This window comes from Emydura macquarii, unplaced genomic scaffold, assembly GCF_026122565.2.
Source record: "Emydura macquarii macquarii isolate MOO-44397 ecotype Brisbane River unplaced genomic scaffold, CSIRO-AGI_Emac_v2 contig_1644, whole genome shotgun sequence".
NCBI lineage: Eukaryota > Metazoa > Chordata > Testudines > Chelidae > Emydura > Emydura macquarii.
Genome location: NW_027131781.1, coordinates 18,081,818 through 18,097,845, shown reverse-complemented (window position 1 = coordinate 18,097,845; position 16,028 = coordinate 18,081,818). Strand labels below are relative to the sequence as shown.

General features: G+C 40.5%; 2 protein-coding genes across 5 annotated transcripts in view; one reads left to right on the top strand and one right to left on the bottom strand.

Moving 5' to 3' along the window:
* FAM227B (family with sequence similarity 227 member B) overlaps nucleotides 1-2,452 on the bottom strand; it is a 61,158-nt gene extending 58,706 nt beyond the window's left edge. Inside the window, exon 1 of one of the 2 annotated variants that reach the window (XM_067555780.1) lies at nucleotides 2,351-2,452. The gene's annotated coding sequence lies outside the window, so the exon portion shown is untranslated. Of the gene's footprint in view, nucleotides 1-1,303; nucleotides 1,404-2,350 lie in introns of those variants that run through there. The other variant, XM_067555779.1, reaches the window with a different exon arrangement.
* A 60-nt stretch (nucleotides 2,453-2,512) lies between these two features.
* On the top strand, nucleotides 2,513-14,974 carry DTWD1 (DTW domain containing 1). 3 transcript variants are annotated; one of them, XM_067555785.1, is made up of 5 exons: nucleotides 2,513-2,568; nucleotides 4,221-4,522; nucleotides 5,852-5,995; nucleotides 7,873-8,152; nucleotides 14,626-14,974. In XM_067555785.1, the coding sequence occupies exons 2-5, from the start codon at nucleotides 4,250-4,252 to the stop codon at nucleotides 14,853-14,855; spliced, it is 927 nt and encodes a 308-aa protein (XP_067411886.1). In that variant the 5' UTR covers nucleotides 2,513-2,568; nucleotides 4,221-4,249; the 3' UTR covers nucleotides 14,856-14,974. The 3 variants fall into 3 exon arrangements, with proteins under 3 accessions (XP_067411886.1, XP_067411885.1, XP_067411887.1); XM_067555784.1 differs by having other exon boundaries at nucleotides 2,514-2,568; nucleotides 4,218-4,522; XM_067555786.1 differs by lacking the exon at nucleotides 2,513-2,568 and adding an exon at nucleotides 2,838-2,855.
* Nucleotides 14,975-16,028: the final 1,054 nt, after the last annotated feature.

Below are 16,028 nucleotides of genomic sequence, written 5' to 3'. Positions count from 1 at the left end.
CTGGCCCTTGGTGGAGCCTTTGTAGTGCTGCTTTCTTTGAGTGAAAATTGCATAAAATGCTCACAGGAAAGCATTCCAGTCTGTTAACATGAGAACTTCCTCCTGAAGCACATAGGTCCTGGCATCTTGTCTATGGCAAATGCTGGCCCCAACACAAATGGGTCCCAGTTCTTCATCTGCACTGAGAAGACTGAGTGGTTGGATGGGAAGCATGTTGTCTTTGGCCATGTCAAAGATGGGATGAAAGTGGTGGAGGCAATGTCTTCTTGTGGATCAAGAGATGGCAAGTCAACCAAGAAGATCACCATTACTGACTGTGGGCAGCTCTCATAAAATTCCTTTCTGGTTTAACCAACCATTCCTTCTATAGCTGGGGTTAACATACCTTGGTGTGACTTAGCCCCCTGTAATCCTTGTGTTCCTGATTTACTGCTGCATTTCTATTGGGTTTCATTTTCCCCTACCTTCACAAGTCTAGCTGGACTGCAGAGTTAAGTTTATGATTATGAAATTAAATAAAACAAGCTTAAATAAAAAAAACCCAAAAACAAACAAACGAAAAAAACCACCAGTACTCCAGGAGGTGAAGGCAGCCTTGCCCCCTGCTGCTCAGGCTTCCCTCAAGTAGGTCCTGCGAGAGGGCACTCCCACCCCCCTCAGGCCTAGCCCTCCGGCGCTCTCCATCAGGCCCCGGCCTCGCGAGACCCCCCAGCCACTCCCTCCCCACGCACCAAGCCGGCTGCACAACCTGCAGCGGTCCTCTTTCAAACCGCGCCGAGGGCCTATCTTTACACGCTCGTGCTCCACACCTTCCATTTCCTCGCCTTTGTGTCCCTCCCTGACACCAAATGGTGGGACCTGTTGCCACCTGTACAGGGAGAGGACCCCCATTGGGCCAGTCTGTACTCCACCTTGACCCCACGGCCCGCCAGGGACATCAGTTGGCGGCTCCTCCATGGAGACGAGAGCACGGACGTGTACCTGGTGTGGTTCACCCCCTGCCTTGACACCTGCCCCTTTTGCGGCACGAGGGAGACCCTGGCATACGCTTATCTGGAGTGCGCCAGGCTGCAGCCCCTCTTCCAGCTCCTCCAGAACCTCCTGCTGAGGTTCTGGCTGCACTTTTCCCCACACCTGTTCATTTACGCACACCCTGTCCGTGGCCCCACAAAGTCGCGGGACCTCCTCGTCAACTTCCTCCTGGCCCTGGCCAAACTCGCCATCTATAACACCAGGGAGAGGAGGTTGGCTGGGGGGACGCCCTGCGACTGTGGGGCCTACTTCCGTTCCCTTGTGCACTCACACATCCGGGCAGAGTTCCTCTGGGCGGCGTACACCAGCTCCCTTTACACCTTCCAGGAGCAGTGGATGCTGTCTGGTGCTCTCTGCTCGGTGTCCCCTTCTGGTTCCCTCCGTTTGACCCTTTGGCCCTCACGCCCCTTCCTGTTTTCTCATTTGTTGCCCCCTGCAATCAGTTGAGTCCTGGATCTGGTGGCTCTTCCCCCTAGGCTGGGGGAGGGGCCTTTAGTGGTATGCGGGCGCAACCCTTGGACTCAAATAGTAACACCAGGCTGTCTGGCTCCAGCAGCGGGGAGGTCCAATCCAGCATTTTTCCAGCAAGCAAACTGATCACTAGTCCCATCCTGGCCTAGCCCCTGGGTTACATTTGAGGGTGGAGCAGGAAATGGAGACAGCATAGCTGTCCGGTGGTTCCCATCAGAACAGTCCAGTAAATGATACTGTAGGAATGTAAAATGTATCTGAGGGATTTGATTTTATTCATTTTTTTCAAAAACCTTTTGATATGTTATTTTTCCTCAGCCTCCATTTGTGACACCAAACAAGTACATGTATGTATTTAACCAGCTCAATATGCTAAATACCGCAGACAAATACTCAGCTTTCAGCAGCCCTACGCTAGTCTTGTAAGAAATCCTGCAATGATGGGTTGGTTGGTCCCGTTTTCATGCTTCGCATCGGAATTCTTGAGTGTCTGTTTCAACGACTTTTCCTTCCTCGTGAACCGTGAGAAAATATCCCCGCAGACCGGCCACGCTGTGAACAACTCCGACCCCCTTACACCCTTCTTCGCTCGGAGCCAGGGCCACGGGGGGGCACCAATATCCTACTCGGGGTGTCCAGCAATGGCGGCGGGAAGAACCCGACTGACTGACTCCCCCTCGCAGCCAAGAGCTGCCCCTGCCTCCCCCTTCAGTTCAAACCAAGGCTGGAGTCAAATCCCAAATCCCGGTATCGTGCGGGGCGGGGAGGCAGAAGTTTCGGGGAAGGGGCCCCCTCCTCGCTGCCTTCACCCCCAGGAGCCCCGCACGGTGCAGCTCACGCTCCGTACCTGCCCCGGGCCCAGCAGCAGCAGCAGCACCTCCGGCTTCTGTGTACCGTTACTAAGGGGCCCTAGCAACCGAGCGTTTCCTGCAAAGCGCTCCCCCGGGTGCGTTCTTCCGCTGTCCCGCACCCCGGCAGACCGAGGCCCGGCCCTTTGGTTCCGGAATCCGGAGCCGGCCCCAGACTCAGAGCTGGAGGCGCTGCTTCCGTGCGCCCGCCAGCCAGGTAGGACTCGGACTCGGAGCAGGCGTTTTTGTAGGGCCGGACCTGGCCGAGTGGCTGAGGAGGGGGTTCTTGTGGTTAACCAGACACGACGCAGGGAACGTCTGTCCTTCACGGAAGGCCCCTTGGCCTTGTGGTCCAGGGCATCCCCTTCAGTTCAGTGTTTGCAAGGGAGCCGTTAGGCCCTTCGAGTCCAGGCCTGGGAGCAGGAGTATCTCGTCTGGTGTTCGTGGCCGCCAAGTGTCTCAGGCCATTCCTGCTTCTGTCAAGGAGCTGACTTACCTGCCAAAGTGGGGTTTGCAGTAGCTCTTTTATCCTGGTGAAAAGGCAGTAGGAGAAGATACTGAATAGAAAATGTATGGGTTTGTGGTGTTAAATAGTGTTTAGCAAGGGAAAGGTTTTATTGTTTTCCAGTACCCTGATTTACATACCCTTCTTCTGCAGCCTCCTGTTCTTGTGCTGTTCAGGGGGCTGCAGAAGGCCCTGGCCTAACTTAAAAACAGCTCTGGCCTCTATCTAGACTACCCTAAGTCTCACAGCACTGCCTGGAATCTCCTCAATACTGTGTGCTGCAGCTCCTGGCACGGGTGTTCGGGTGCAGTGTTATTAGGCTGTGCCTGCCCTGGGGGAATCCTTTCCCAGTCGAAGCCAGGGTTTGTAGGGCCCCTTTGTGCCAGACCTTGATGTGGTGTAAAGGGGCCCCAGTATTCTAGGTTGTTTTGGCATGTGGGATGAACAGTGTACGATTCTTGCATTAATAGTTTGTTCCTTTACTTAAAACAGACATTGTTGAACCAAAAAATGCTTTAATTAATATCTTTATTACTGCTGTAGAGACAAATGTATCCTTTTCTAGTTTAAAAAGAGAAGCTAATATGAAAATGTTGAGACTTTGGGTAACTAAAGTTATTTCAAGTAAATAAGTGGCTGATTTTCAATTTAGGTGCTCAGCTTTAGGCACACAAATTTGAAAATTTTGGCCTAACGTTTTTATTGATGGCTCTGAACCTTCAACTTATTGCATGCTGGAAAACCACTGTGCCCTCACAGAATCTTATGCATATCATTGGGGTTTGTGCAGACACAGAGGTCTGTCCTCACCCAACAAATTGCAGGGATGGGACTTAAACTAGTATAGTTATATTTGCTTATACTCGCATGCTTAACTTAATTCAAGTGAGAAATCCTATTGGAAATGAACAGGACTACTCATGTAACTAAAATTAAGCACATACAAAAGTGTTAGCAGGATTGGGGCCATAGTGTTTGCAAAATCAGAGCATTTACAAATATGCATGTTTCTAATTTTACTCACATGAGTAAAGTGAGTGAGGCAACTCACCTGAGTAAAATTATGCATGTGCATGTTTGTACTGGTCAAGGCCTGAGTCCTCAAGTTCTTTGATCAGGGTCCATCTTTAATCTATGTTTGTATAGCACCTAGCACAGAGGAGTCCTGCTCTTGATAGGAGCCTTTGGTTTTTAAAAAATAATAATCTTTTCTGGATTAAATTGATCTGATCTACAGTAGTAGATTTCTGCTGTGATAAGTAGTAAATATGTGTTAGTTAAATAGGATGATCATATGATAATTGACTAATTTCTAAAAAAAGTAGTTATTTATAGTAAATCAGATACAATGTTTTTTTTAGCAGATACAGCATATTATCTTTTCAAAGTAAAGATGTCTTTACATTCATCTACATTTTTGAACCAAGAAAGCCATCAGAAGTTAAAAAGAAATTTTGAATGTCTGAAAAATTCACAACAGACCACTTCATCACTTCAAGATAACCCACTTCAGAATTTACAGTTAGCATCCCAGGAAGTTCTTGAAAAGGCCCAAAAGAGTGGGAGATCAAAGTGCCCAAGATGCAATAGTTCAAGAATGTTTTACTGTTATTCATGTTATGTTCCAGTTGAAACTGTGCCTACCAAAGAACTTCCAGTTGTGAAGGTTAGTGAAACGTAACATGTTGTTTATTGTGCCTATTATTTGTTAGTGGGTGTGGGGTGAATAGATGGCCACTGTTCTTTTTCTAGGTCATCTTTAACACAGTGATGATAGAATGAATAAATTATGATAAAGTAGGGTTACCAGTCTGATTTAAGGAGACAGATGTAAGAAGATTGATAGTTAAGGTTCCAATTCTGCAAATATTTATGCGTATGCTTAGTTTTACATACATGAGGAGTCCCACTGAAGTCAATGGGACTCCTCATGTGTAAAATTATGAAATTGAGCAATTAGGAGCTAATTCTTTAAACTTTCTTAAACCAGTCTCACCACAATTCTTCAAATTGAAAGTAGCATTGGGATAGGCATTTTGAATCAGGATGAGATATTTTTCTAAAAGATATGGTCTAGGAATTATTTTAGAGAAGTTATATGTCTTGTGTTATATAGGAGATCAGACTAGACAATCACAGGGGTCACTTTTTGCCTTGGAATCTATGAATCTGTTAGTGTGGTGTTTTATAAACAAATGCTCTGGAGCTGCAACCATTTAAACCTGGGCTGAATATGACCCAAAATGTGAACTAAAAACAAAATAACAAAGAACTGCTAAGAGTTGTATAACTAAGTCAGTTACTATTTTCTTAAAATCAAAATATATTGTTTTCTAACTGAGATATTGAATAAAGCTTTCAGAAGTGCTGAGGTCCCATTTACAAAAGTCATTTAGGAGCTTACGTACCCAAGTGCCTTTTGAAAATGGGACTTTGGCTTTTAAGTCACTTAGGTTCTTTTGAAAATTTTACCCATTGGGCTTGACCATACTATCTTTGAAATCAAAGAGTTTTGTATTAATTTCAGTGAGTTGAGTACCTAATGCAAATAGGAATTCAGGATTGGGACCATTGGGGTGCTAAATTTAAATGCATAACTTTTTTCATCTGTTATTAATGACTGAAAATTAAAATTGATAACAAGCATCAAGAGAGCCTTCATTGTAGCAACAATGCAGAGTGCTAAGTGTGTATGTATAATAGCTAAATTGCATATGATTGAAAGCACTGAGTGCTATTTCCTGTGTATGTTAATCTGCGTGTTTTCTTTCTTTATTTTGTGTTAAACAGTCTAGTTTTTAATGAACTTCTGTTGAAATTAGGAACGTCCATATTCCTAGACAGCTAATTCAAAACGTTTAAGGAAACTTTATATTAATTTACTATGTATTTAAAAAAAAGTTTTGTGTGGGGATTTTGGACCTTATATTTCTTTTATGCCTAGACATGCATATGGTATGAGAATTTGTTTATATATTTGCTTTTTTTGTTGTAGCTACCTTTGAAGATTGACATAATTAAACATCCAAATGAAACTGATGGCAAAAGCACTGCTGTACATGCTAAACTCCTAGCACCTGAAGATGTCGCCATTTATACATATCCTTGCATTCCAGAATATGAAGAAAAAAGACATGAAGTAAGAAATTCTATAACAGGGCTGTGTGCTGGAGAAGCATTCATGTTCCAGGGAAGTGTTTATGTGCCTTTCATCTCCCATCTGCTGCTGATGCTGCACTCCCCACTTTCAGAGGCAATGCAGATCGAACTATTCTTCCACTATTCCTCCACGATTCCATTCCACCCCATCCAGAGTACATCTCTGCAGTGCATAGGGATGTGGACATCCTGCTGGGCTCATGGAAGTCTGTCTCCATGTGCAGCCTAAATACACTGATTCTGTTGTGTCCACAGTCGTCTGCACTTACAGAGGAGAGAGAGGATTTGTTTTCATTGCACTTTGTAGCAAGTATTTTACTTACTGCATAGAGCAGAAGTGTCAAACATCGAGCCCACTGGCCATATTATCCTGCTTGATGAAGTTATGTAGCCTGCTTACATAGTCAGCTTTTGCAGAATCTAAGCTTTAATTTAAAAAAAAAAAAAAAGTTTCTAGTATATCCTGGTGAAGGGAAAACCTATCAAATATAACTGATATATCTTATCTTCCTGAGTCAGCACAGAGCCCGAAACAATGACTGAGGAATGAGCTCCCAGCCTTCAATTAATTTAATTGCAGTGAAAACTCTGAAACCTAACAAATGTGTAATGTCAGCATTATCAAATGGGGAAGGGAAGGGAGTGAATGAAGTTCATGCATATGGGAATTGGTATTTGCTGCAGGGAAGGAAATGTCAAGGAAAGAAGAGAGAAGGGGCAGAGAAATAGAGAAAGGAGGATGGGGAAGACGGGGGAAAAAAGATTTTAAAATACCACTGATGCTAAAGGTGGTCATAATTTCCCACAAGGATGCTGAATGCAACAAGAAGGTACTGAATATATGATGCATAATAACTAAAGTTTAATTATTGCATTTAAGCCATATTCTATCTTTGTTTTGTGTGACATACCATTGACATCTGTGGGAGCTCTGCTATAGATTTGAGGTCAGACTAGGTGATCCAATAGTCACTAATGACCTTAAAATTTATTAATTAATTGAGGGTAATAAATTTATACTCTGGCCCATAGACCATAATTAAATATGGAATTTGGCCATCTTCACAATATAAGATTTGCCCCCTGGCATAGAGAAATAAATTAGTGTAAACATCTGCAAAGTACCTTCTTGCACAGAAAATATTGTTGTGGTAGGATAACTCTTTGTTTAATATGTATGGAAGTAATACATATGTAGGCTTGGCAGAATTTGATTTTTTTTTTTTTAAATAATTTTGATGGATATCTGTTTTTTAAGCATTTTATTTTTATTGATTTACATTTTCACAGTTGCATGGAATTTTGGTTTTTAAGCATTTTGTCAATTTCTGTCAATTTTAAATTTTCAGTTGTAGGATATTATGGGAGTGTCAGACAATAATTATTTAATGACATCCTCTAATAAATTCTAAAGCAGCATTTTTCTTCCTTTGCCTATCTGTAAATTTCAGTTATTGTTGGTAGAAATATTTTTTAGTCTGCTTTAGTATGTATTCTGAAATTGATGTTTACTGACATTTGCTGATAAAAAGCTAATCCTTCCAAGCCTGTACATATTTAATGAAACCCCTGCATATAACTAATTTAAATAAATCTCTTGCCTTTATTTAATTTTCCTTTTATCCTCTCTCTCCTCTTACTCTTTGGGGGTAATCAAAATACATTTTTAAAGAGAGGTTTACTTTCATCTTGTACGGATTTAAATGGTTTGATTATTTTTTTGTTTTTGTGTGGATTGCTGTAAGAAATAAGTATTTTTCTTTTTTAATAGAGAAGTACTTAAATTTTTTACCAGAAACTTTAATGTAATTTTCTATCAAAATGGCACTCAGATCTCTGTATTTGTCTTCATTTTAGATTGCACTTATCTTTCCTGGTCCTAACTCAATTTTGGTAAAAGATATTGCTCTCTATCTGCAAAAAGATGTTAAGAAAAATGTTAGTTGTGGCAAAGACGATGATTCTTCAACAGAGCCATGTCTCAAGAAAACAAAAATAGAAACAAAAGAAGAAGATAGAAACATAAGTGAATACAAATCAAACAGCAGGAGTGAAGATACTGTACTGAAGAAAATAATATTTATTGACAGTACTTGGAATCAAACCAACAAAATAATCACTGATGAGCGACTTCAAGGTAAGTAAATAAATAAATAAATAAATAAAATGGTATGTTACAGCTACAATAAAGTGGCTAAATGAAATATACGTATTTTCTAAATGCAAAACACCTGATTAGATGCCATAATGATGAGCATGGTAGAAATACATACATGAAAGTAAATCTGAACATGCATCAGGGGTTCAATTATCTGACTTAAAATGGAAAACTCGTAAAGAGGATTTTTATTTTTTCATTTTTGACAAATACTTGAACATGTTGTGTTACAGAGAACCTGGTTCTTCCTGACAGTACTGATAATGCCATCAGTGGAAAATGTAATATTAGTATTGCTGCTTTTATTATGAAGTAGCACAATGCATTTGTAGTTCTGCACAGCCTTCACTGTGTTATATTGATTAGAAGGATGATACATTTAAGCATTTCACGGATAATTACAATATGAAACAACAATTTAATAGTCATATATTTGTGCTAGGTAGGGCTGAGTCCTGCTCCCATTGAAATCAATGGCAGTTTGGAAGCTGACTTCATGACAGCAAGAGCAAGCCCTTAGGTTGGAAGGCACATTTCCTTCATTTCTACTCTATTTATTAGCTGGCAAGTGTATTAGCAAGTATGTATTTCTGAACTTATTTTCTAGTAGCCTATGGAATAGGCATCACTGGTTTCTTGCATGGAAGATGAATGCTGCTTTGCTGCTCATTTAGCTAATTAAAGAATACAACATATGAGCATAATTTATTAGCCAATCAAAATCCTGTTACCAAATATATTTAATTTAATATAAAAATTCAGTTTATCAAATAAAGTGATAGACAATACAGTGATGTATTGCTTTATTACATGATATAACTGTGAACTGATTTAAATTTAAGTCACTTAAAAACCCTTACCAAAGGATGAAATTCAGGAAACCAACATACAGCCAGAGAACGGGATTTATATGGGTGTCTTGCTCATGCCTAAGGCGAGGAAATCTTTCCCCCTCCCCAATCCCTATGGGTTCATCATTGGTCTGTAGCGTAGCCTTTCCTTGATACCTGCTTCAGCCTATGGGCCAGAATAGTAGCTGCTGCCTTCTAATCACTGTGGACACCACCACCAATCTGCTTGTCATTCATGCCTGGAACCCTGCATGCTATCTTTGACTTGCACCTTTCTCTAGGTCCTCAAACCCAGGCTAAACCTAAATCTTGCAGAATCTTTCTGCATAACATCTCTTAAGATATGGCCATTCTTATCCATCCACACTGCTAAAACTTTCCTCCAAGCTCTCATCATCTCACATCTTGTTTGCCATAACATTTTTTCTAGCCTTGACAAATGCAGTCTGATGCCACGTATGTCCGTTCAGAGTGCAGCTGCTAAGATAATTTTCCTAGCTCATTGCTTTGCCCGTGTCACCCCTTTTTGAATCCCTCCACTGGCTCCATTCTCTAATGCATAAGCGGCTTGTATTCACTTTCAAGCCATTTCACTGTTAATACCCACCCTACCTATCCCCCCCTCATACACCATTGAGCTGTCAGTGCTCACCTACAGTTGGCCCATGATGCCAGCCTCCATCACGCACTTGTTAAATTTTCAAATAAACACTTTTGTACTTTGTCCCATGCTGCCCAACATGCTTGGGAGAAGCTCCCTGTAAACGTCCACACACACACACCTCATTTCCATCTTTAAATTCCTCTTCAAAACTCTCATTTTCTGTGATGCCTACAAAAAGCTCAAAACCTGTGTTAGGCTGTTGGTATGCAGAGATCACTGCCTGTCTTACTGACCGACATTGTCTCATGGTTTACTTGAACTCCCCTGTCTGTCTGTGTCGTCTTGTGTCTTACATTGTAAGCCTCTTACCATCTTGTTCTGTGTTTGTACAATGACTACCATAATGGAGTCCTTTTCCATGACTAGAGCTCCTAGGCACTATAGTAATACAAATAATAATAATGGAAGGATTTCACTATTCTGTCTACCTAAGTGTTGATCCAGTGGACCCTCCCCCAGGTTGTATAGCCCCCAATGCTATACTTGGCACCACCATTTTAATTCTAGTCTTTTCAAGATCTTAGACCATCCTCATCACTATTGTATCTGAGTGCCTTCCAGCAGTCCATTAAGTGATGTGACTACTATGTATTACATATGGTTCATTCTCTCTTCTCCTCTCACAAGGAGCAGAATTGTCTCTGCAGAATAGTGTTTTGTTTGGGTTGTTGGTTGTTTTTAATATGTACACATTATAGTTTATATTAGAGAAGCTAAGTCAAAGAAGTGTGCCTTGCACTTGGAGCAGATTTGTTCTGGTCTTTAGTTCCCATGGAAGTTCCTTTCAGTTTGGGGCCACTCCTCACAAAGCTCTGTCTGCTACACAGATGAGATTTGCTGTTGTGATGGAAAGTTCCATGGTGTCTGATGAGTAGAGTTGTTGACCAGTCTTCATTCTGGAACAGCACCTTATGATTAAGGACTGAGACCATGAATTTGGCTTGATATTCTATGGGAAGCCACTGTAGAGAATGGCAGACAGATTTGATAATCTCCATCTTGCTCACATTCAGTTTCAACCAACTCTTCTTCCATCTTTGGTTGTACATGGTGAGGGATAAGTAGAGCTGTGTATTGTCTACATAGTGTTGGCATTTGAGTCTGTGTCATCTTATCAATTCATCTAGTGGCTACATAGAGATGATTAACAGGACCGGAAAGTGAATTGTACTGTATGCAGAGCCAGTATGGAACCAGATGCCTTTATTAGCAGGGGGTGCAGAGATTCCTTGCATGTCCACTCCACTCATGTCTCCCTCACTTCCCCCCATTATATCCCAAATAGGACTAGTTGAGTATGTGTACTTCTTTAAAGGCATGAATTTCAGCCCCACCTCCAACAAAATGGGTTTGTTAGAGGTTCTTTTGTGGGTTGGTTGCTTTATTTTTCTCCCAGGAAAATTGATGGCATTCACGTCTGATTGTATGTACCTCAACAGCACACATCGGAGTTAGACAATCACTGTCATTCTTTTGTTTCCAGACACTAAGTTCAACTGGAAATCAATAGTTACAGTTCAAAAAGAAATCCTGCTTGTAACCAGGTCCAAAAGGGAGAGCAGTGTCTGTAATTCCAGAAAATAAGTATTTGTTCAAATAGATAAACTTAAAAGAAATACTGGAGAGAAACATTAATGAAGTGAGCCAAGAAAATGTAAAAATAAAGTCTGTGTTTTGTAAGTCTGCATTTATACATTTCAGTAAATCTAGCTAATTGCACTACAAGTGAAAGCAATATGGGACATTAATTACCCTTAGAAATAGACAATCCAGGAGACTTGGACAAAAATAAGTATTTCTAAATCTTATTAGGAAAGTGGTGTAATATATCTTTAGAAAACCAAACCAATTGCATTACAGACAGGAAATACTTGAAAGTTGCTAATGCTTGGTTAAGATTGATACATTATTTCATTAGAAATCAATGATAACTGGCTCTGAAAAGTGAACTGTTATATGTAGTATTAATGATTATTTTCCCAGAGGTAGTGCAGCATATTGGCAGCATTAGTATAGCTGTTAAAATAGAAGATTGCTTAGGTACTTTTTCTGTAGTCTTAGTCAAATACCTCTTTTATTAGTTTACAGATTCTCTTGTGCAAGGACCTGCCATGTATCTGCCTCAGTTTTTAAAGCATCTGTGCTCCCTTCCACTTCTGCAAGTAAATGATAGCCTGTAACTGTATGTCAAGCCTAGTGGAATGTGGAGGGAACTGTGCCTCTGTGGCATGTTCCCCCTCTATCCCATCCTCTGGAGGCATTTTGTGGGGAGGATGCAGGTCTGCAAAGACTTCCTGCCCTCTCGCCTCCTCAAAAAAACCAGGGAGATGAGGGAACATCTTCATAATACTCCAATAGACTCCTCCTACAATAATGTACAAATCTTTTTCCTCCATGATTTGGACATCAAGGGTTATTCAAGAGATAGCAGTGGGTAGGAGAACCCTAACAACACCGAGGCAAGGGACTTATATCTGGCTTCCCTTTGCTTCTGCTAAATTCCCCAAGATCCACAGAGATGTTGAGAATCTGCAGATTTAGAAAAGTGGTTTAAACCTCTTGCCACTTCCACCTGAGGGGCAAACAATCGCCCCCAACTCAAGAATTGGAAGGAAATTCCAGTGAGTTTAGACCAGTGGAGCTCTGAATCCCCTACACAAAATTATCCGACATAGGGATTTAGCAAAACCCTTCAGCATGTGCTTAAAGTTGAGCATGTTCAAGTGCTTTACGGAGTCGGGGAATAAAGCTTTAATTGTTGAATAAAATTACAGTGTGTTGGATTGAGATTCACGTACTCAGCAGACGAGTTTAACAAATTTTTATCAAGGCAAAAGGCTCAGCAAGTGGTGGTAAGTTACTTACGAGTGGGAAGCTCATCATGACGACGATCTCGGCACAGACACCTCTCAGCACCTCCCTTTGTTGCACAAACTTTGTAACTTTTTGTTATCTTTTCTTATATATATGTATTAATCTCTCATTTCCATGATAACTGTTCTTCCCTAACACTTACAGCTTCAGTGTTAGTTTAAATCAGTCTTTTCTAGTTTTTTAGTTACTTTATCTGTTTTCTCACAAACATGATTACTTTGCAATTCCGTATACTTGTGCAGTTCTACTTATGCTTTCTATGTTAAACATTATCAGAACAGTCACTTAAAATTCACAGCAGACTTCTTTCAGACCTAAATGTGCCTTCACTCTCAATGTAGTCATTAAAGTATATTAGAATGGGAGTGTACAGGTTTTGATGTCTATCATCACAGGTCTTAATGTAATTGTGAAGAAGCATTGTTGCTTGTGATGATGGGAGACAGTACATTGAAAAAAATGGGAGCATAATAACTAATCTTTCTGAAACGTGATCCAGTCAGCCAAATAAAGTGTGTGTGAGAGAAAACAGCTTTTATATGTGCAAACTTTGTTTATTCTCCATACTTGAGTGTTTTCTAAATGTCTACACTATCATACTGCCTAAATCCCAGTTTTGCACAAATATTTGTTTTATTTTTTGAGCTCAAAATATGTGGACACTCACTAAACATGAAAAAAAGTCAAAATGTTGACTTCCTGGATAGTCTGTTACTCTCAAAAGAACAACTAATGTTTGTAATAAAATATCGCCTTTGGCTGTATAGATACAGTACAGAGATGATGGAAATATGCTCAGTAAACAGTAACACTTAACCTTTTCTAAATCTTTTTTTCTGAAACTTCTAAATCCTCATGCTGAAATTAATTGATCCTGTGCCTGTATTCTCACAGGGGTCAGTGATCTCACTGTCATTTAATGTCTTACTTCCCGTTCTCTTCCCTCAAATTTTAAGCAATGGGAACTTTGTATTGGAGGAAAGTTCCAGAGTGGTAGCTGTGTTAGTTTGTATACAGCAAAACCAAGGAGAGTCCTGTAATACCTTAAAGACTACAGGACTCTCGTTGCTTTTGTTGTATTGGAGGAATCTTCCCTGAATTTTAGTTCACCGCTCATAAGGTGAAATCCTTACCCTATTGAGCCAGAATTTCACCCTCATTCTTTTGGGCTATTGATACTTGTCTGTTAAAAGATGTAATTGAAATTTTATCTCCTACATAAACTAGTATCATGAAAACTGCCTTTAGTGTAAAGGGAATGATTAACCTGTATCATTATTATCTTCAGCTTAGACATACATTTTTCATTACCAGTTTATGCATGCCTGTTGGTATGACATAGTGTACTTTGAAAAGAATATTCTATTAATATACAAGGTGTCATATGTTAGCTGTGAAATAAATAGCTAGCCTCACCTTGTAATTGCACCAGAAACAGTTAAATATAGTTTGAAGCTATATAAAAAGTATAAAATTGCAAGTGCTGAGCTACTGGCCAGTTTGGGCTCCTGAAATAGGGCCAGACTGGAGATGGACGAAACTTGTTTGTCTGTCTAATTTCTAAGCAATTCTCAGACCATGTTGTATTTACTAATGTTAAACCATCTCAAGATACAAATTTTGCATTAGTGATAACATTTAAGAAGATACTTATAGTTCAGAGCCTGATCTTGCAAACATTTATTAGACTGTAGTGCTTACTACCCTGATTCATCATTGAAATAATGCTTAAAAATAAACCAATATTATCCATCAAAATTATAAAAATAAAAATTGAATTCCACCAAGCCTAAATACAACAGGATGTTAAGCCCCAATCCTGCGAAGACTCGAGCCCATGTATAACTAGCACTTTTCACCAATAAATCTGAAAGGTATCATTACCCTCATTTTATAGATAAGGAAACAGGCACGGAGCCTGTGACTTACCCAAGTGACTTACCCAAAGTCACTCAGCAGGCCAATGGCAGTGTCAGTAACAGAACCCAGGTCTCCCAAGTCGCACTCTGGAGCTCTGTTTGTAAGGCCAAATTGCCTAACTTTTGTCCTCTTTTTCTTGGCAGGATTGCTACAAATTGAGTTGAAAACAAGGAAAACTTGCTTTTGGCGTCACCAGAAAGGAAAGCCAGATACGTATCTTTCCACAATTGAAGCCATTTATTATTTTCTTGTGGAGTATCATCAGGAGGTTTTAGAAGAGAGCTACAAAGGACAATATGACAACCTGCTTTTTTTCTTTTCATTTATGTACACACTGATAAAAAACGCCAAGTATTCTGCAGGAAAAGAATAAACCAAGACAGCTGTTTGTCTATAAATAGCAACATTTTTTTCTTTAATTATGCTAAACTGCAGTAATACAACTTTTTGTTTTAATGACGTGAGAGTTCAATAATAAAACAGTGCATTACACTCTGGAGTTGTCTAATGCTGCTCAAAATGCAAGAGCAGGATCTGGTTTTGCACACACTTAAGAATACATCATTTTACTCATGTGAGTAGTCCCAGAACTTCTTATTTCCATGACATTATGCATATCCCTCACTGTTGGCCAGTTAGAGCCTATTCTACGGCCTGACCCTGCATTCCTCACCTTGGGTAAAATACAATGTGCCTTAGGATAGGAATGGAGGATTAAGACCTCATGTTGGAAATACTAAGAGCTCAGGTTTGTAATGAGGAGTTAATATGTCAACATGGAATCTCTTTTCTGGAACGCAGTAAAATGTAGTTCAGCTGATTTCACTGTGTAGGAATGTGCTCTAACCAGTCAGGCTGATTTGATGCTGGTGATATGACAATTACTGAAATGATTGGGACACTGTTTCATCAGAAAAAAAATTAAAAGACACAAGTTAGTTGAATGAATGGAATATAAACGATAAACTTTGTTGGTTTTAAATGAAGCTGGAAAAAATTTAGTAATATCGATTAAAAACATAGGTCTAGATTCACAAAGGTACTTAGGTGGTGTGATGCTGAGCATCATACCACCTAAATTATAGGCATCTGGAAAATCACAGGAATATCATGATTCACAAAGCCTGAGTTAGGCGCCTAGGCTCCCTCTACAATGAATGGATAGAGGTAGATGCTTTAATTCACAAAAGCCAGCAAGGTAGGCAAGGAGCCTGGACTCTGAGATCCTCCCACTTCTCCAGGTTTCAGAGCCCTGGCTCCTGCCCAAGTGGGAACAACTATACTGCTTATAGCACAAGCCCTAAGCAGTTGACACAGACTCTGAGACTTGCTGCCATGGGTGGCTTTTTTTTTGGGGGGGGGGGGAGGGAGAGCTGGGGAGACCGTGAGGTGGGGGCTGTATAGATATACTCTAAGTCTTTAATTTTTTTTTTAATAAACATTAGCTTCCCTTATACTCAGATATCTACCATGTCTACAATACAAACTTCTACTGGCATAGCTAGGTAGGTCAGAGGTATGATCCCTGACCACCGCAAAGGCGCTA